Source organism: Eretmochelys imbricata, chromosome 2, assembly GCF_965152235.1.
Source record: "Eretmochelys imbricata isolate rEreImb1 chromosome 2, rEreImb1.hap1, whole genome shotgun sequence".
Lineage (NCBI taxonomy): Eukaryota > Metazoa > Chordata > Testudines > Cheloniidae > Eretmochelys > Eretmochelys imbricata.
In genome coordinates this window covers 146,751,596-146,771,604 of record NC_135573.1, presented here as the reverse complement: position 1 = coordinate 146,771,604, position 20,009 = coordinate 146,751,596, and the positions used below count along the sequence as shown (strand labels likewise).

Sequence of the window (20,009 nt, the reverse complement as noted above, 5' to 3'; positions counted from 1 at the left end):
CTCGTGCATGTGATACGACCTACTGAGGTAATCCGCCAGCTCATTTTGCACCCCCGGGAGATACCACGCCTCGAAGTGAATGGCATGGACTATACAAAAGAGGAGAGGCCTTGCAACAGAGCAGCGAGGAATAGGCCCCACCCTGCTTGTTTATATAAAACATGGCAGTAGTGTTGTCTGTCAGAACTGTCACGCTGTGACCACTCAGAGTGGCGTGAAAGGTCTGGCAGGTTAGACGAACCACCCTGAGCTCCTTCAAAATGATATGGAGCGACCGCTCCGCTCTGGACCACAAGCCCTGAGTCCTGAGGTCCCCCAGGTGAGCGCCCCCATCCGTGGTCTGACGTGTCCATCACCAGAATCAGGTCCGGTTGTGGGGCGGCAAAGGGGATGCCTTCACAAACCACAGGCTTGGACTGCCACCACAGCAGTCCCTTGGGGCTGTCACTACCAAGTCCAGGGGGTCCCTGCCTGGGCGGTACACCGGAGCGAGCCACGCCTGCAGGTCCTGAGTCTCACTCTGGCATGCCTGACCACATGCGTGCATGCTACCATGTGGCCCAGCAGCCGCAGGCAGTACCTGGCCGTTGTCTTTGGAAACTGGTGCAGGGAGGCCACCTCTTGCTGGATAGCCCGAAATCGGGATACTGGAAGGCTTCCCCTGGCCTGCACCACATCCAGGACCGCCCCTATGAATTCCACTCTCTGAGTTGGCACCGGGGCCAACTGGAGGGTGGACTTGGGGACATTGACCAGGAGCCCTAGCTCATGGAACAATCAGAGGGCCACCTCCACGTGGCCCCGCACTTCCGCTTCGGATCGACCCGCCAGGAGCCAGTCGTCAAGGTACGGGTACACCCGGAGGCCGCCACCACCGCCATGCATTTCGTGAACACCCGTGGGGCCGCAGCTAGACCAAACGGAAAAACCGCAAACTGGTAATGGCCCACGGTGAAGCGCATGAACCGCCGATGTGCTGGGTGGATGGCAATATGAAAGTACACGTCCTTCATGTTGAGGGCAGCGTACCAGCCTCCCGGATCTAGGGAAGGGATGATGGTGCCCAGAGAAACCATGCGGAACCGGGCCTTGACCAGGAACTTGTTGAGCCCACGCAGGTCTAAAATGGGACGAACGCCCCCTTTGGCCTTGGGAATGAGGAAGTACCAGGAGTAGAAACCTTTCCCCCTTAGGCTGTACGGCACCGCCTCTACAGCCCCCGCCTCTAGCAGCAAACATACCTCCTTCTCTAGGAGATGCTCGTGAGAGGGGTCCCTGAAGAGGGACGGGGAAGGGGGGTGGGTGGGAAGAGAATTGCAGCAAGTACCCGTTCCGTACCGTGCGTAAGACCCAACTGTCTGATGTAATGCTGGACCATGCATAGGAGAAACGGGACAGGCGGTTCACGAAACAAGGAGACAGATCTCATGACTAATCTGGTACGCTGTCCTCGAGCGCACCTTCAAAAGCCTGGCTTAGTGCCTGGCTGGGATTTGTGCTGACCTTGGTTCTGACCCGGCACATTATTATTATTGTTATTGCGCCGTTGCCTGTTATCCCTGCCTTGACTACAGTAAGGCTCATGCCTATGACGAGGCTGGTACTGGTGCTAAGGGGGAGGCTGCGGCTTAAAGGGCTTTCTTTGTGTCACCGGGGTGTGCATACCCAGCGACTTAAATATAGCCCTCGAGTCCTTGAGGCTATGCAGCCTCTCGTCTCTCTGGTCCAAAAGGAGCCCGGACCCTTCAAAGGGGAGGTCCTGAAGCGTACTCTGGACATCAGACGGCAGGCCAGACTCCTGCAGCCACGCCGAGTGCCTCATAACCACCCCTGACGCGATTGTTCTGGCCGAATCCAAATTGTCTGCTGAATCCAGGGAGGCCTGGAGAGAGGTCTTAGCTACTCCCTTGCCCTCGTCCACCAGGGCCGCAAACTCCTGTTGGGAACCTTGCGGGAGGTGTCCTTAAATTTCCCACTGCCACCCAGAAGTTAAAATTATACCTGTTGAGGATGGCCTGCTGGTTAGAAATCCCCAACTGAAGGCCCCTCATGAGGATACCTTTCTGCCAAAAAGGTCCAGGCGTTTTGCCTCCTTGGCCTTAGGTGCCGGGGCCTGTTGTCCATGGAGCTCCCTTTTGTTCACCGCGGAGACCACCAGGGAGCATGGACTTGGGTGGCAGAACAAGAATTCGTAGCCCTTTGACGGGGCAAAGTACTTGCGCTCCACACCTTTGGCCTTTGGAGCACTGGAGGCCGGGGTCTGCCATAAAGTCTTATAATTCAATTGGATGGTCTTAATGACTGGAAGCGCTGTTCTAGATGGACCTTCAGGGATCAAAATGTCCACCATGGGGTCTTCCTGCTCAACCGTCTCCTTGGCCTGCAACCCCAAGTTCTGGGTGACCCTACGCAGTAGCTCCTGGTAGGCTCTGTGGTCTATGGGTGGAGGGCTGGATGCCGCTGTTTCCGCCACTGCCTCATCCGGGCATGACAAGAAGGTTAGCAGCTGCTCATCCCACTCTGGCTGGTCCTCCTGCTCCCCTTCTCCCATGGGAGGGGCCTCCGGCTTGGACCGGTGCGGGAAACCTTGGGGCGGCACCGGACTCAGTGCTGGTCTCTCCAGTTTATCCTCGGGGGATGCTGGAGGCCTGGATACTGTAGCTTCCAGTGCCGCCGGATGTCGGTGCGGGGATCAGGACCACTGCACCGAGTAGCTCACCCTGGATGGGGCCCTTTGGCGCTGTTGATAGGCCCAAGGAGTCCAGAAGGGCCAATGACCTGGCGGCCCCCATTGGGGGTGCCACCCCATCTGAGGGTCCTTGCTGTCCAGGGCACGTTGCGAGTAACTGTAACGGCTGGAGTTGGCACTGGACTGTGGCGACACCGATCGCAAAGGCCACGGCGGTGCCAACAATCTGTGCTGGCGGGAGGTCGACGAGCGGCTCCTAACGGAATGGGAGCAAGACCAGCACTGATATTCCTGGGACTGGGATCAGCGCCGGCATTCTCGGGACCAGGACTGGCGTCTGCGGGAGTCCTCCAGCAAGGGCCGTCTCGACCCCTCCCGGTGCCAGTCTCTAATCAGTGCTAGAGAGCGTTGTGCCTCTTCTGTTACTTCCTCGCGCCGAACGACTCCCGGTACCGCGACTTCCTTTGAGCCGCAGGTAACTGGGAGTCCGCAGACATGGAGCTTGACTGGGACCAGCTCCGGGAGCAACGCCAGGACGGTGTCCTCAAACAGCACACCATTGCTGGCTTACCCCTCAAAGGCACCTGTGGCAAGGGTGCCGGAGGATTCTCCCTGTACAGGAGGGGGCTCGTCGCCGACAGCTCAATGAGGTCCTTTGCTGCCTCAAAGGTGCCAGGAGTGGAGGGCTGATCCATTAAGTCCTCGAGCCCATCGTTTGCACTGAGCTCACTTAGGCCTGGGCTCAGTGGGACTTGTGGTGCTGCAGCCATCGGTGCCAGCGCCGGTACAGTGGCCTTCCCGCTCTTATCGGTGCTCGGGGCCTTGGAAGATGCTGGCCTCCTGTGCAGGGAATGTCTGCATCTTCCTTTTGGCCGTGCTGTGGGCCGTGCCGGGGAGGACGAGCGGTGCCGGGGCCTAGTCTGGAGCTCTGGGGCCGACAGCTTTCGGTGTTTAGCCGGTGCCAGGTCTCCCAACGACTCCGCGGCACTATGCACCAAGGAAGCTGGAGCTAACGTCAAGCACTCCAGGCCTGGTGGCTGCAAGGTGGCTTCCATCAACAACTGCTTCAAATGAAAGTCTCTTTCTTTCTTTGTTCTCGGCTTGAACGCCTTGCAAATCTTACACCGCTCAAGTTTGATGTTCTTCCCTCAGGCAACATAGTCACGAGCCATGGAAGTCACTAACTGGCATAGGCTTGTGGCACAAGCCTTAAACCCGTAGGCCTGCGGCATGCCCCACGGCCCGGGGCGGGTTCTGGAAGCCTCCAAGCACCTAATCACGTAAGTGTCCACAACAAAGGTATGCTAACTAACTGATAACAGCTATCTATGAGAAAGGCTAAGGGACTGCTCTCATACAAGAGAGAGAGGTTGTTCCAATGCAGCCACGGACGGTAAGAAGGAACTGGACGGGGTCGGGTGGCAGGGGTCTATGTGCATGGAACAGTGGCGCCACTCAGGGGGCTCCGCTGGCCCGAAGGGAGCTGCTAAGGGGAAAAGTTTCCGATGCTTGTGCATGCGTTGCGTGCACACCTAATGTGGAATGGACGTGAACAAGCACTCGAAGAAGAAACAATATTTCACTAGGAGGGTGGTGAAGCACTGGAATGGGTTACCTAGGGAGGTGGTGGAATCTCCATCCTTACAGGTTTTTAAGGCCCTGCTTGACAAAGCCTTGGCTGGAATGATTTAGTTGGTGTTGGTCCTGCTTTGGGTAGGGGATTGGACTAGATGACCTCCTGAGGTCTCTTCCAACCCTAATATTCTATGATTCTGTGATTATAAGAGCTGTCTCAAGCGGGACAATTTGACATGACAATTTGGTGAGACTTTCAAAACTAATTTGTAGCTTTGCACACAGGAACATAGGACTAGAAGAGACTTCCTGGGTCACCAAGTCCAGTCCCTCATGATCAGAGGTAACCCCTTCATGTAAGTTTATGAATGGGATTATCCCTCCTTAAAACCAGTTAAGTGCTTTGCCCCCCACTACTCCTTTTGAAAGGCTATTCCAGAATCACACTCCTCTGATGGTTAGAAACCTTCTAATTACCAGCCTAAATGTATTCATGACCAGTATATACCCATTATTTCTTGTACCAAATTGGCCATTGTCTCAAACAGGTCTTCTCCCACCTTGCTGTTTATGCTCTATAAATACATCAGGGTGTAATCATATTTGGAGCAAGAAGTGCCATGCAAATTTGAAGCATAGGAGACAGGCTTTGTCCCAGGACAGTGATTTGACCAGCTACAGATGAAGTGTCTGTGTCACCAATACAGACAAAGTTGTGAGGTGACAGATTCATCAGTTTGCATGAGATGAAACTGAGGCTGGGATTCAGGGATCTGTACTAGTAAACACTGTTAGAACTGAAAGAAAAGGAGTACTTGTGGCACCTTAGAGACTAACCAGTTTATCTGAGCATAAATTGGTCTCTAAGGTGCCACAAGTACTCCTTTTCTTTTTGCGAATACAGACTAATACGGCTGCTACTCTGAAAACTGTTAGAACTGGAGTTACTGGAGAGTTTGAAAAGTCGACAGTAAAAATCAAGGTTAGAAGAGGTATGGCTGAAAGAATCAAGCAAGTCTGGCCAACAACCCAACACATCCACTTCTCCACAGTGGCAGCAGCTGTGAAAGGGCATTCACCTGACATTAGGGGTGGAAAAAGTTAGAAGCAATAGGAAGTTGTTGTACTTGCTCCGAAGATATATGCTGTCCACTAATGATGTGGTGGAACAGCTCTGGAGTTCTAAAGCTACAGAACTTTCAGTCATGAACTAACTAGAAGCCCAAATCTTGGTTCTGATTAGGATTTTTACTACTGAAATGCCAGAGTATATATTAACATCTAATTCTTACTTCACAAACACAAACTTTAAAAAAAAAATCCTAAAAACTCTTGTACACATTTTGTTTCTCACATTGAGCGTCATGACAAGATCTTAGTAATGCAATTTTGTTAAAATATGGCACTAACTGAATTTTTTAAAAATAGCAACACATTTTTTGCTTCTACTGAAATTTTAAAGACTGTTTACAGGGTTTGGAGCAGTGGTTCTCAAACTGTGGGTCAGGACCCCAAAGTGGGTTGTGACCCTGTTTGAATGGGGTTGCCTGGGCTGCTTAGACTTGTCAGGGCCCAGGGCTGAAGCCCAAGTCCAAACCCCACCACCTGGGGCCAAAGCCTGAGGCTACAGCTTTGCCCTTCCAGGGAAGTGGGGCTCAGGCTTTGGATCCCCTCCACCCACCTACCATGGGCAGCAGGGCTCGGGTGGGCTCGGGCTTCGATCCCCACTCCTGCGGGTCATGTAGTAATTTTTGTTGTCAAAAGGGGGTCGCAATGCAATGAAGTTTGAGAACGCCTGGTTTAGAGCAACATGTTTACATCAACTAAAAATTACCTCAATCGTTTACCTAATACAAATAATATTTAAGATTACTGTAACAATTAGAATTTTTTCTCTGTATATATCAATTTCAGTTTCCATTCCCTGTTTCTGTGGATCTCTCATACAAAAAAAGGGAAGAGAATTTAAAAATATATGAAAATGTAATTGTAAAAATGAAAAATTACCAGGATGACTCTATTTCAGTTATTATTTCTGTCCCTATTTAGATTTTTTAAGAACAGAGTAGATTTCAAATATATTGCATCTAGTTTTCACTAAAGTTGTAAGAAATAGCTTTGGACATTCCCAATACACAGACTGGAAGTATACCCCAAAGAATGGTTTCAGAGTCGCAGCCGTGTTAGTCTGTATCCGTAAAAAGAAAAGGAGTACTTCTGGCACCTTAGAGACTAAATTGCCACAAGTACTCCTTTTCTTTTTACCTCAAAGAATGGAAATTTATTACAACTTGTATTTATAAAATTCCCTCTTATTGTTTGTACAAAAAATAATCAAAATAATCTCACCTTGTTTGCCCACATTCACATGTTTTTGTCATAAAGGCAGGGCATGATGGGCAAGGACCTGGATGGCAGAGGCTTAAAAATGAAAACATTTTAATAAGTCACAAAAAATGTATGGTATCTTTATTTTTAAACTTGTTTCACTTGTCAGAGAAAAAGTTTCTACAGTCTGCAGCGTTACAAAAGGCTTCTAAATTTAAAACACAACAGTACATTATCAGAATATTTGTATATTAATATTTTTCCTAAAGTGTTTTACAAAGTTATATTTACACTAACAAAAACTTAGTGACAATTCAGGATCTACACCACTCACCCAAATCCCTGAGAGAATGGAAATAAGTTAAGGGCTAGGTCTCCAGTATTCTTTGCCACCTTCACATCAACTACAACACAGTTGATGATACACTCCTGGACTCTAGCAAAAGGTGTGCCCACCTTTCAAATCTTCTCTTCTGTGACATCAACCCTCTAAACTTTTTAGACATTTGGCATACATTTTAATAACATTTTATTTCAGACTCCACAGTTGTTTTTAACTCTCATTAACATTTACCTTTGGGTATGTGTGTAATGCCAACACATCATAGGCAGGCGGGATTGAACCCGGAATCTCTGAAGTTTCGTGTATGAGCCTCTACTGCATGAGCTAAAAGCCAGATGGCTATAGCTAAAGCTGTAGCAGACTCATCAATCTCTAGCTGGCCTAGGTGCCACTAGACGGGGACAGAGTGCCACACCCAAGCAGGCCTGGGTAACGTGTACACTAAAATTGAAGTGAAGAGGTGATTTCAGACTGTGTAAAGATACTTAGTCTAGCTTTAATCTAACTCACTCATAACATGGCTAAAAATAGCAGTGAAACCATTGCAGCACAAGTTTCAGCATAGGCTGTACAAGCCCACCTGGGACCCTGGCTATATTCTTACATTCCTAGCATGCAATGAAGCTCTTGCCACCATGGCAGCACTGTTATTTTTAGCTGTGCTAGCTAAAGTTGTGTGGGTTACACACAAGCTGCAATCACACCTTTGATTGGAGTGTAGGCATACCCTTTGTGAAATCTGTTTTTAACTTGAAGGCTCTATCATTTAGCTCAAAGAACAGTAGCTGATTCTTTTAAATCCAGAAATCCAGGATTCTTTCCATACAGCTGTCCTGACTAGGGGCATCATTACACAATGCCAAGTTACTAAGGAGGTCAAAAAGCCATGCTGTGTCATTGTAGATTGTACGCTTGCTTTGACAGGGAACCTCTCATTCTGAAGTCCAAATGACCATAGCACTTTAAATCCTATAAGCAGGCATGAAAGAATTAGATTTGTATCTGTAAATTTCAGTAAATATTGACTTCACTGTACTCACACAAACTGATGGAAAAATATTTCCATCATAATAATGAAATTTACTGATAGACATTTACAGTAAAATAAATGCTGCTTGAGAACTTTGTTTGATTTAATATTTATTGTATATATGTTGACATATGATCTTGACAGTTTGTGTTTGAATTTCAACACCTACTGTCATTAAATAATTGTTGTTGACCCATCCCCCATTATCCGACCGTCCTATAGTTTCCTGCATCAGTGAAAGTTTAAATAAAATAAAAATAAAAAATAGAATGCTTTAAAACTCATAATTTTGCACAACCATGAAAATTTAAAATCAATACAAATTAAAAATGCTTAAAAACAAAAATCAAATTCAGCCAAGCCCACCTGTGTCTGTAGGGATTGAAACAGGGATCTCTGAATCTAAAAGTATGAATCTCTAGTGCTTGAAATACAGAACCAGGTGCAGACTCAAGCTACTAATTGTGATCTAGTCCCTAAAGGTCACTAAAGACTACACTTTGTCAGGGTGGGTTACAACATCGTCTTCTAAAGTTCTCTAGTATACTTGGTGCACTATGTTCTCCTAATCCCTCTGCCGTTGTGGAAATAATGCTAATGTTATAATTATAGCTTGTGTCCTCAGCAACACTGTGTCAACATTAACTTCCATGTTAACCATTATATGTCATCGGTAACAATGACAACCTTGAATAGTAACACTATGTCAATATCAACATTCAAGACAACTTTTATATTTAAAGTTTAAAAACATGTTGCAATCTTTAGCAGGCATTTTTCTAATGTATTCAGAGAAAAGTGTGACAAATTAAAGCATTAGATTGTAGGAAAAATTTTGTCACATGGCATATTTTAAAAACAGTCAAAACTAACTTTGTTAGTTGTTTGTTTTATAACAATGCAATGTTAGAATTAGAAATTAAAATCACAAAGATAAGGAAATGCAAAAGCTCAATGTCTCAGTGACATTAACTGATCTCCAGTGCACATATATGTTTTTGATTAGCAATTAGACGCTTAAACACTCACCCTTAACTGGAACCCACTTAGACTGACAATTCCTCATGTACTGAGGTTGCTGCTCTCCAGGGGAGGAGAAACTCTTGGGAGACTAAAGAAGGCCATGGTCATAGGAGATATGGGAATATATTGGGTATAAGGTGACTGAGAAAACAGTTGGGAAACTTGCCTGCCTGTGAGAAGTCTGTGGACATCACAAGAAACCTAGATGGACTTCTGATGATTGTTGTGGAGAATCATAGAATCATAGAATATCAGGGTTGGAAGGGACCTCAGGAGGTCATCTAGTCCAACCCCCTGCTCAAAAGCAGGACCCATCCCCAATTAAATCATCAGAAGTCTGTGGTCATGTTACTTGAGAAATCCTGGAAGCTAAATTTAGACTACTAGGAAGAAGGTTTACATCCAAGGCCTCCATGGAAGCCTTCTCTGAAATGCTTTCAAGTCCATGCCTGGTCCAACTAGGCACAGAGAACTTCAGTGTAAAGAGGACAAGTTTAAGTTTACTAGGCACTTGGGAAGATTTTTTGGAAGGGGAAGCTTGTAGAGAAGGGATGGGGGCGCCACTTTAATTAAAATGAAACCAGACTGCAAGCACGTAAAATAGGATACTGGAGGAGCGTTTAAACTATGAGGTGGGGGAAAGCTAACAGGAGTTAAGGAGCACATCGATGGACAGGGACACAGTACAATTGCATCCGTATATCCAATAAAGAATAGGAAGCAAAATTACAATTGAACTAGAGGATAAGAACAGGACAAGAATACATGAAATTTCAGTAAAATCATCAAGCTGTCAGATTAGGCAGTTAAAACAGATGCTTGGTAAAAAATAAAAATGACAGATTAATTTCTCTACACGAACATGACTCTAAAGCAAAAATTAAAAGAACAAGAATATCTTTCGCTGGCACTGTGGAAATATGGTGGAATGTCAAAAATCAGTTGGATACCATAATACCTGGTTACAACACAGTAAAAGACAGACTAGGCCAAATAAATGAGGGAGCAATATCTAAATATTAGGAAAACCTTTTTCACGAGGAAGGTGGTGAAGCACTGGAATGGGTTACCTAGGAAGGTGGTAGAATCTCCTTCCTTAGAGGTTTTAAAGGTCAATCTTGAAAAAGCCCTGCCTGGGATGATTTAGTTGGGGATTGGTCCTGCTTTCAGCTGGGGGTTGCACTAGAAGACCTTCTGGGGTCCCTTCTAACCCTGATATTCTATGATTCTAAAGGATTCCCTAGAATGTTACCTCTGTTCTTGGGGAACCAGGGCATAGCACCCAGCCTGTCTGAGTCATGAAAGACACCCCCCCGCCCCCCAGCCTCTGCTTGAACCAAATCTGCATCAGAAGAAAGACTTACAAAAAGCAATGAAAAGGCAGTAGGAGACACACCTAAATCCCTGGGACAAGGATGACAGGATTAAGGAAACTCCCCTAGCCTCATTTGCATCGAAGATGGGACAAGGAGGCATCTCCAGTAGCATACAGAATGGAGAACAGAGATTGCAAGCCAAGAATCCCATGGAATTCTGGGACCAGAAAAGCAGGGAAGCATTGCATGATGGGCAATCTCTGCTCCAGATATTAATGAACCCACACCTACACACACCCAGCTCAGTAGTTATCAGACCAATTCTAGTAATAAATCCTTTACTGGTATCCAAAATAGCGAAGCTCCCTAATTGCATTGTGAGCTCCCTCCAAGGAACGCCGCCCAAAGCCAGGAATGATCAGCTCCCATGGTATGGCCTGAACACAACAACTTTGGTATACTCCCTTGTTTACACATAAACATAACTAGTATTCTCCCTTGAACCATTGTTTCTTCTCTACAAAAACCACATTATAGTAAAAAACCTTCCCTTGCTTCCCAGGTCACTCTCAGCAGCGAGATACCTTCCAGGACAAACTCCTGTGGAAATTGTGGGGACAGTGTTCAGTATAGGGGCTCCCTGCAGCTGTTGGCTCTCCCCAAGGCACAGAACCCCAGAGGACAGTATGACCGTGAAACAATCAATCAGTCTCCCCTGCCTCTGTGCTTACTCACCATTTTGGGGCTCCTGTGGGTTATGTGCGCTCGCTTACGGACAGGCAATTTCTGCTACTGTGCTTGTCTTTAAGTACAGCCGAATCATTGATCTGTCTGGTGTGAACAATGCTGCCTCTGTTAAGTGTTGCATTTTGGCTTTACAGATGCAACCTTGAGATCCCAGCTGTCTTTGTTATCAACAGCCAAAAGACTCCGAAGAATCAGGAAGCATATTCAAAAAACCAAAGAGGACATGCTGCATGAAGTGATGCAGCAGTCCATTAATGAAAATCAAAAAGTGCAGGGGTGGCGGGAGAGCGAAAGGAGGATCTGCCAGCAGAATGAGGATCGCCAGCATCAAATCACGGAGCAGCTGATAAGCATAACTGAACACCAAGCGGACTCAATACAGGCGCTCATAGCAATGCAGGTGGAGCACTTCCACGCCCCCCCACCCCCCATGCAGCCCTTGTCCCAAAACTCTTTCCCTTGTGCTGCTATGTCACCGCCAACCCACTTTCCCCAACATCCGGGTTCTTATCATCACCAGCTGCTTTCAACACCTGTGGCTTCACCACCCAACCCTGCAAACTACGACCCTTACCCACTGCCACTCAACCCCCATTACTATGCATTTTAGCCAGCCTGAAGTGTAGCACTCATTGCGCGGCACTCCAGACAGAAAGACTCATTATTATAACAGAACATATGCAAATCTGTGATGTCCCATTCCCCACCGCACCCCCTTCCCTCATCCCACACAGCACAGATGTGTCATGCCCTTTCTGTTTCCCAAGAAGTTTTGTTTCTTTTCAATAAATGAATTTTCTTTTCAATAAATGAATTTTATGGCTTTGAAAACATTCTTTATTATTGCATTAAGTAAAAGATACCGTAACCCATTAAAGCAACAGGCACGGCAAGTCAGTGCATCATACGTAGCAAACACAGATTCCTACTAACATTGGAACCACTGCACTTCACTCTTGTGCAGGGCACCAAACATTAGTGGTGGCTTTCAGCCTCAAATTGCTCCCTCAGGCATCCCTAATCCTTGCAGCCCTGCGCTGAGCCCCTCTAATAGCCCTGCTCTCTGTTCAAATTCAGCCTCCAGGTGTTGAACCTCCAAGTTCCATGCTGAGTGAATCTTTCACCCATCCCTTCACAAATGTTATGGAGGGTACAGCAGGCGGATATAACCGTGGGGATGTTGGCATCGGCCAGGTCCATCTTCCCATACAGACAGCGCCAACGGCCCTTTAAACGGCCAAAAGCACACTCCACAGTCATTCTGCACCGACTCAGCCTGTTGTTGAACTGCTCCTTGCTGCTTTCAGGGCTCCCTGTGTAGGGTTTCATGAGCCACAGCATTAAAGGGTAAGCGGGGTCTCCAAGGATCACAATGGGCATTTCAACTTCCCCTACAGTGATCTTTTCTGGGAAGAAAGTCCTGGCTTGCAGCTTCCTGAACAGGCCTGTGTTCCAAAAGATACGTGCGTCATGCACCTTTCTGGATCAGCCTGCGTTAATGTCAATGAAATGCCCACGGTGATCGAGAAGCGCTTGGAGAACCATGGAGAAATACCCCTTCCGATTAACTTGCTTGGAGGCTAGGTGGGCTGGTGCCAGAATTGGAATGTGCGTGCCATCTGTCACCCCTCCGCAGTTAGGGAAAGCCATTTGTGCAAAGCCATCCACAATGTCATGCACGTTACCCAGAGTCACGGTTCTTCTGAGCAGGATGTGATTAATGGCCCTGCAAACTTGCATCAACACAACTCCAACGGTTGACTTTCCCACTCCAAACTGGTTAGCGACCGATAGGTAGCTGTCTGGAGTTGCCAGCTTCCAGGCTGCAATAGCCACCCGCTTCTCCACCGGTAGGGCAGCTCTCAATCTCTTGTTGCGCCGCAGGGTGGGGGTGAGCTCATCACAGAGTCCCCTGAAAGTGGCTTTTCTCATCCGAAAGTACTGCAGCCACTGCTCATCATCCCAGACTTGCATGACAATGTGATCCACCACTCAGTGTTTGTTTCCTAAGCCCAATAGCGGTGAGCATGTCCGTGAATGCCACAAGCAATCTCATGTCGTATGCATTATGTGAGTCAACATCATCCTCGGACTCCTCACTGCTAGTTCGTAGCTTAAGGAGTAACTTGACTGCAATTCGTGACGTGCTGGCAAGACCCATCAGCATATTCCTCAGCAGTTCGGGATCCATTCCCACAGACCAAAAGGAAAGACAGAGCACGCAGTACAAAAAACGTTGAAAGATGGCGCCAAATGTGAACGGAAGCACAGGGATTGCTGGGATGCGAACCGATGCAACACATTGGGACAGGACCGAGAATGCCACACATCCTCACATCCCCTTCCCACTAGCCACAGTGCCAGAATGGAAAGAGGTGCTCTTTGGGATAGCTGCCCATAATGCACAGCTCCCAATGCCGCTGCAAGTGCTGCAAATGTCGCCATGTCAGTGCACTTGCAGCTATCAGTGTGGACATACTGCAACGCTTTCCCTTCTGCGGTCTCTGAGGGCTGGTTTAACCCACAGCGCTCTACATCTGCAAGTGTAGCCATGCCCTTAGGAACATGATTTGGATGGAGCTGGTGAAGTTGGGGGAGGATATGGGAAAATATGATAGTCAGCCCCTCAGCATTCTAATTTATGCTTAGTCTCAGATCATGCAGAGAACAGAGTTAATGCAGGGAGCCCTACTTGGCCCACTGCCCCAGTACAGAGTGCGTCCCCCACGCCCACTCCCTGTTAAAACCAAATCCCTGCCCTCTCTTCTGAGTGGAGGCTCTTGAGAGAGTCGGCCGATCAGTAGGTGTGCCTGGTTCCCCTGGGCCTCCCCAGCTGATCGCAAGACTTCAGTGTGACGTATGGGGGAGACCCACTGTGAAGGCTACAGTGGGAAAATCCAGGGATATTAGCCCAACTGCTAGTGGACACTGGAGCATCAGTAAACATTCTAAGTCCCCAGTGGCTCTCCAGAGGGAGACCCACCGCTAAACAGGTTCAGCTCAGCGGGTATGGGGGAGAAATCCAGGAAGCTCTGGTCTGGCAGGATGTTCCCTTGCGAATTGACAGACTACAGGGGCAAGTAGTATGCTGGACTCATGAGAGAAACGAGAAGGGAATCCTAAAATGTACCTTTCCTCTGAACATTTCAGCTAACTGTAGATCTAGCTAATCGTGTGTTATGGAGGTTAGAATGGGGGCCTGCAGAGATCTCTGCTGTGCATCGTTGTGCTACTATAAAGGCACCCACAGCGACCCTAACGTCATTAGTGATTAGTGGGTACAAGAATTTCCTACGGTATGGACTAAAAATAAGGCAGAGTGTGCAAAAATAGATGTTGAAGTTTTGATTGAGGGAAAAGATCCCCCTCCTCAAAGGCAATATAAGTACCCAGCTGCAGCAGAGGAAGGCATTACAAATACTAAAGACAGTCTCTTGGAACAAGGGGTGCTCGTGCCTAAGCAAAGTATCTGCAATTCACCAGTATGGCCAGTTCTTAAGGCGGACGGGGTCACTTATGGAATGACAATAGACTTCCGTACATTAAATGCAGTCACCCCTGCAGCAGCTCTTGTAGTAGCTAAATACAATGAAATCGTAGCAGCAGTAGCAGCTGACTCAAAATGGTTCTCTGTGATCGATTTGGCTAATGCTTTCATGACTATACCCCTCCATCCTTCATATTGGTATAAGTTTGCTTTTACCTATAGGGGACAGCAATATGCCTTCAGCTGGACTCCCCAAGGTTTCCATTCTTCCCCTAGTATTTGTCATGCCCATGTCACTAAAAAGTGGAACCATTTGTGCCCTGACCACCACTCACGCATAATTTCATATGTGGATGACATTTTAATACACACGCCCCACTTCGAAAATGATCAAGGAAATCACCAGGGAGGTGTTGACTATAGTGTAGGAAACCGGACTGAAGGTAAATAGAGAAAAGGCTCAGTCAGTACAGCAACAAGTGAAATACTTGGGGGTGTGTCTTGGGGAGGATGGCCGGACTCCCGATCAACAAAGGATAGAAATGATAGGAAAGCTACCTGCTCCCACTGACGCGCACTCCCTATGAGCTCTCTTGAATTTTTCCACAGAGTTCACTGAAATGTTCTCTTACAAAGCCAAACCTCTGTATCAATTATTTTAAAAAAAACAGGATTTGGGAATGGGGGCCAGACCAACAGGATACCCTGGCCACCTTGAAATAAGGTTTGGCTAGTGCTCCTACCCTGGCTTAACCTGACTCTGCCCTGCCCTTTGTGATTCAACTGGCCTCCTCAGAAACAAGTGTCGGAGCTACTCTCAACCAAAGGCAATGCAAAGAGCTCAGAGTTATTGCATATGCCTCCAGGCTCCTGGATCAAACAAAGCCAGGCTTTACCCCCTGTGAAAAGGAGTGTCTTGAATTGATCTGGAGCCTCATGCATTGGGAATTTATTCTTGGACGGTCAAGGTCATTGTTCAGATAGTGCAGTCCCCTCTCAACTACATCATACCGGGGAAAATAGAGGATGGCCAGGTCTCTAACCCACGCATTGCTCAATGGACCCTCACCTTAGTAAACCAAGGAGTCGAGTTTAAAAAAAGATCAAGGCATTTCACCAGCCCCAGGTGGGCTAATTATAGAAGGAGGGGAGCATACCTAACCCTTCCCCCAGTAAAACACCAGTCAAGGGAAGCATGAAGCTTGCAGATGCTAAACAGAAGGAGGTTGCAATTTGGTTTACAGATGGCTCAAGTTTCTACCATACGGGTCATCCCTGAAGAGGGTATGGAGCCATCTGTGTAAATGATGGAGAGATGCTCCAAGGACTAGTTCACCCACATTCTGCCCAAGCAGCCCAGGTGGAGGCAGTTAGAGCTGTCCTAGCTTATGAAACCTGGGACACTTCTGTTACTATTTACACTGACTGGATAGCCAGAGTAATCACTGCGTGGCTCCCCCTTTGATTGAATAGAGAAATGATAGCCACAGATGGGCGCTCCATTTCTCATTCAGACAAATGGAGACATAGCAAATCTGATCAAGGAAAGAACTGGGGACACCTTGCTGACGCACACAAAGGGGCATCAGAAAAATCACTCAGAAGAAGCACACTGGACCAATAGAGCTGATGTCTTAGCCAAAGCTGCTGCTACTCGTAACCACACTAGAGACACAGACCAGGTAGAACAAATAGAGGCAGTAACTACCTGGGGATAAAAATTAGGCAAAGGAATAGATACCTTGGACTTAAGTACTCTTCAGGATGGTGATACAGAAATCCTGTCCTTAGCCAAGACAGTTAAAGATCCCACAGGAAAATACAGGATTGAGCAGGTTGGAGATGTCCGGTGGGCAGTGGGTGCAGGTGGTCAAAGGCACTGGATAGTCCCCAGCCAGGTACGGGGGAACTTGATTCTGTTTGTGCAAGAGCAAGGGCATAAAGGAAAACAGGATACTTTAAATAAGGTTAAAGATACAGGGTGGGAGCCAGGCATGAAAGCCAATATAAATCAGTGGTGTGATAACTGTCTGCAGTGCACCATGGTTAATGCTAATCGCCAGGTTTGAAAAAATGCATTGGGGAAGCAAAGAATAGAGGGTCCCTGGTCCCAGATTCAGATAGATTACATAGGCCCTTTACCCACCACCAGTAGAGGGAATAAATACTGCCTGGTAATAGTAGATTTCTTCTCTAAATGGGTGGAAGCCATCCCTACTAAAACCAACATTGCCTCAGTCACTGCTAAGCAGCTCTTTAACACAGTTTTCTCAAGAGTAGGAATTCCCAGAGTAATTGATTCAGATTTGGGATTTCATTTTGTGGGAGATGTTATGTAAGAGCTATGTAAGAGTTTAGGCATTAAGCAACATTTCCACATAGCTGGACACCCTGAGTCCTCCGGACAAGTTGAACAAACCAATCACCCACTAAGGGAAACTTTAAAAAAACCAAAACCCCAAATAAAGAGCTCAGGGAGGGACTGGGATGAAAAACCAAGATGAAAAATCATCTTAATGGCTAAGAGGCTCTAAGGCGATACATGGGTACACTCCCTTTGAAGTTGTGACTGGAAGGCAAATGCGCATACCTGAAAGTTGGTGGATTGGGAGTGGCAACAGATGAATGGGTACAAACCTTAGTAGAGGTGAGAGCTGCATTACACAAGTGAGTGGCAGCACAGCTAGACATAATACAGCAAAATATGGACAAAAATTAGGCTGGGGAAAACCTCCGCTAATATGGGAATTAGGCCAACCAGTAATGTACAGGAAGTTTTCAGCAAAGGAGCACTCTTTGACACACACCTGGGATGGCCCCTGCCTTATTGTGAATCTGGCCAGCCCCAGGGTTTATCAGGTAGAAATCCTGAATGGAAAAAATGGGAAACCATGGCAGAAATGGTTTCATTCCACAGCTCAAAGAGCAGAAGGGTAAACCACTTGACCCTCAAGGATTATTATAACCGTCTTCTCCATCTTGTTAGCCTCCCTTCTTGGTTAGCAAGAAGGAATGGCTTGGGGCTGTTGGAAAATACGCGTCGGGTGGGTTTGTCAGTGCCTACCCCGATGTTGAGGCAGGAAAAGGCCAGAGAAGTCCTCAACTTATTATGGCCACCCTCACGTAGGTCACTGCTTCATATTCACCCTGCAATATTGGTTCAGACTCTCCCAGTATATACCAGGGGAGTGTGGGAGTTTGTTCTCTCTTCTCTTCCCCCTCACAGGTCCCAAACACGAGCCATGACATCCCACCTTTGCACCAGAACTCTGCTGTTCATAAGTGTCTGGAGTCCGATGCTGTCCAGGCTCTATGCTGAACCTGTGATCCCTCTGAACTCTGGAGGTGCTTGCCAGCTGGAGCCCAGGAAGTAAAATTGCTGTGCCACATGCATGGATTCTATAGGAATGGAAGCAAGCCCCTACGCTGTTAGCAGCTCCTCGGGTTGCCCCTGGAAAAGTGTTGCCAATTGTACGCAGAGTGCCACCAGGGAGTCACTCAAGTTTTGTTATGAAACTGAGACCACACCAGACTCCGTCCCATTCTTCTGTAAGCCACTGTGGTCTCGAAAGGGACATACACCATCAAACGCAACCAGTAACAGCTTCCCAAGTGGCAGGATAGTCCTGGTCTCCTCCGCTGTTTGGGGAGCAACCACGCCCCATGTGTCATCGTTGTCATCAGAACCCAGACACCTCCATTACCCAGAGATGAACTGCAGCAGTCTCTGATCTTGCCAGCAGGCAAGAATATTATCACATAGTTCCTCATAAACTGGGAACCGCTGAACTGAACTTTAGCTGGACATGACTTGATTCAGCCAGGTCCCCCAGACTGGGTAGTTCCATTAAAGGGCACACATTGTGATAAGCTCATGCCAACAATTTGGTTTAAATTCTATGGGCACACTGCCATTTCGGAGGGATTCCATGAGCCTGGATTGTACAGAATGGAATTGGGCCAACAACAAAAAAACATTTTAAATTTTGACCCTCTGATCACAAACCTCGCTCCCCTCTGACGTTTAAGAGCCCCAATTTCAGGACCCCTGTGTTAAAACTGGATCAACAAGACCATTTGGTTCTTCAACCTCAGACTTCTCTAAAGGAGGTTCAAATCCACTTAAAAGGCATGAATCTCTCTCACATAGCACCTCTATGCACTCCCTTGACTGGAACTAGCCATAAGGGTTGGGATGAATGGGTAAAAATATGGCACGGGGCTGACCATGTAAATAGAGTAAAAAGGGAATTAAGTGACTGGATTGCACTTGTAGGAAAAGGAATCTCTTTAGTTGACGCCGCAAACATAGACGTTCTGGCTAATAAAATATCTGATGCCACCGAAAATGTAGGAAAGATGGGAACCCCATTAATAGCATCTTTGAAACAATTCAGTGAGGAACAGCAATTAAGAAGTGAGGTATTTCCTGGGTGGGAAAGACTCATAGGAAAAGATGAAGAGTTAATGATGTCTGGTGTACAGTCCCTCCAGAATAATGTCACATTGACCTCAGCGTGTGAGCAAGCTCAGGCTCTTACCCAGAATATAATCATGGGAATGATTTGGCAAGCCAGAGCAGGACAAATTTCCATGGAGGCAATCAACTTGATTCGGCCTCATGTAACGGAGGAAGAATTAGTCCTCTGGCCCTGGTGGAGACTAGTTAATGCTTTGTACAATTACCACCAGCAAAGCTTTCAGTTATTCTTGATAACCGTGGCAGGTACAAGGAAATTAGAGTAATCCACCCAGTAGTCCCACTGGGATTACAGATTAATCATGGGTAGGCAAACTAAGGCCCGTGGGCCGGATCCAGCCTGCCAGTCATTTTAAGCCGGCCCTTGAGCTCCTGCTGGGGGGCAGGGTCTGGAGCTTGTCCCACTCTGGCGCTCCAACCAGGGAGCAGGGTTGGGGGATTGTTCCACGCGGCTCCTGGAAGCAGCCACATGGTCCTGCTCTGGCATTCTGGCCAGGGCACAGGGTCGGGGGTTGCTTCACGAGGTTCCTGGAAGCAGCCACATGTCCTCCCTCTGGCTCCTACGTGCTCCAATGGCTCCACTCCAAAGGCCCCCTCCAGCTGCAGGGGCAGTGTGCCAAGCTGCCTGGCCATGCCTCTGCATAGGAGCCGGAGAAGGGACATACCACTGCTTACGGGAGCCACTTGAGGGAAGTGCCACCCAGATCCTGCACCCTTGAGCCTCTCCACATGCTCCAACCCCCTGCCCAGCCCTGATCCCCTCCCACCCTCCACACCTCTCGATCCCAGCTCAGAGCATGCTCCTGCACCCCTCATCCCCAGCCCCACCCCAGAGCCCACACCCCCAGCCGAAGCCTGTACCCCTTCCCACATCCCAAACCCCTGCTCCAGCCCCGATCCCCGTCCTGCCCTCCAAACACCTCAGTCCCAGCCCAGAGCACCTTCCTACACCCCAAGCTCCTCATCCTCAGCCCCACCCCAGAGCCCTCAC

General features: G+C 47.8%; 1 protein-coding gene across 6 annotated transcripts in view; it reads right to left on the bottom strand.

The window, feature by feature from the left end:
- The window catches only part of NFX1 (nuclear transcription factor, X-box binding 1), a 231,236-nt gene that overhangs the window by 154,317 nt on the left and 56,910 nt on the right, over positions 1–20,009 (bottom strand). For 5 of the 6 annotated variants that reach the window (XR_013345235.1, XR_013345236.1, XM_077810831.1 and 2 more), the window contains exon 6: positions 6,614–6,685. The exons of the other annotated variant lie outside the window; for it this stretch is intronic. Coding sequence is in view for 3 of the 5 variants with exons in the window: in XM_077810831.1 (XP_077666957.1) it covers positions 6,614–6,685 (72 nt within the window). In the remaining 2 variants the exon portion in view is untranslated. The remainder of the gene's footprint in view (positions 1–6,613; positions 6,686–20,009) is intronic. 6 annotated transcript variants of the gene reach the window in all.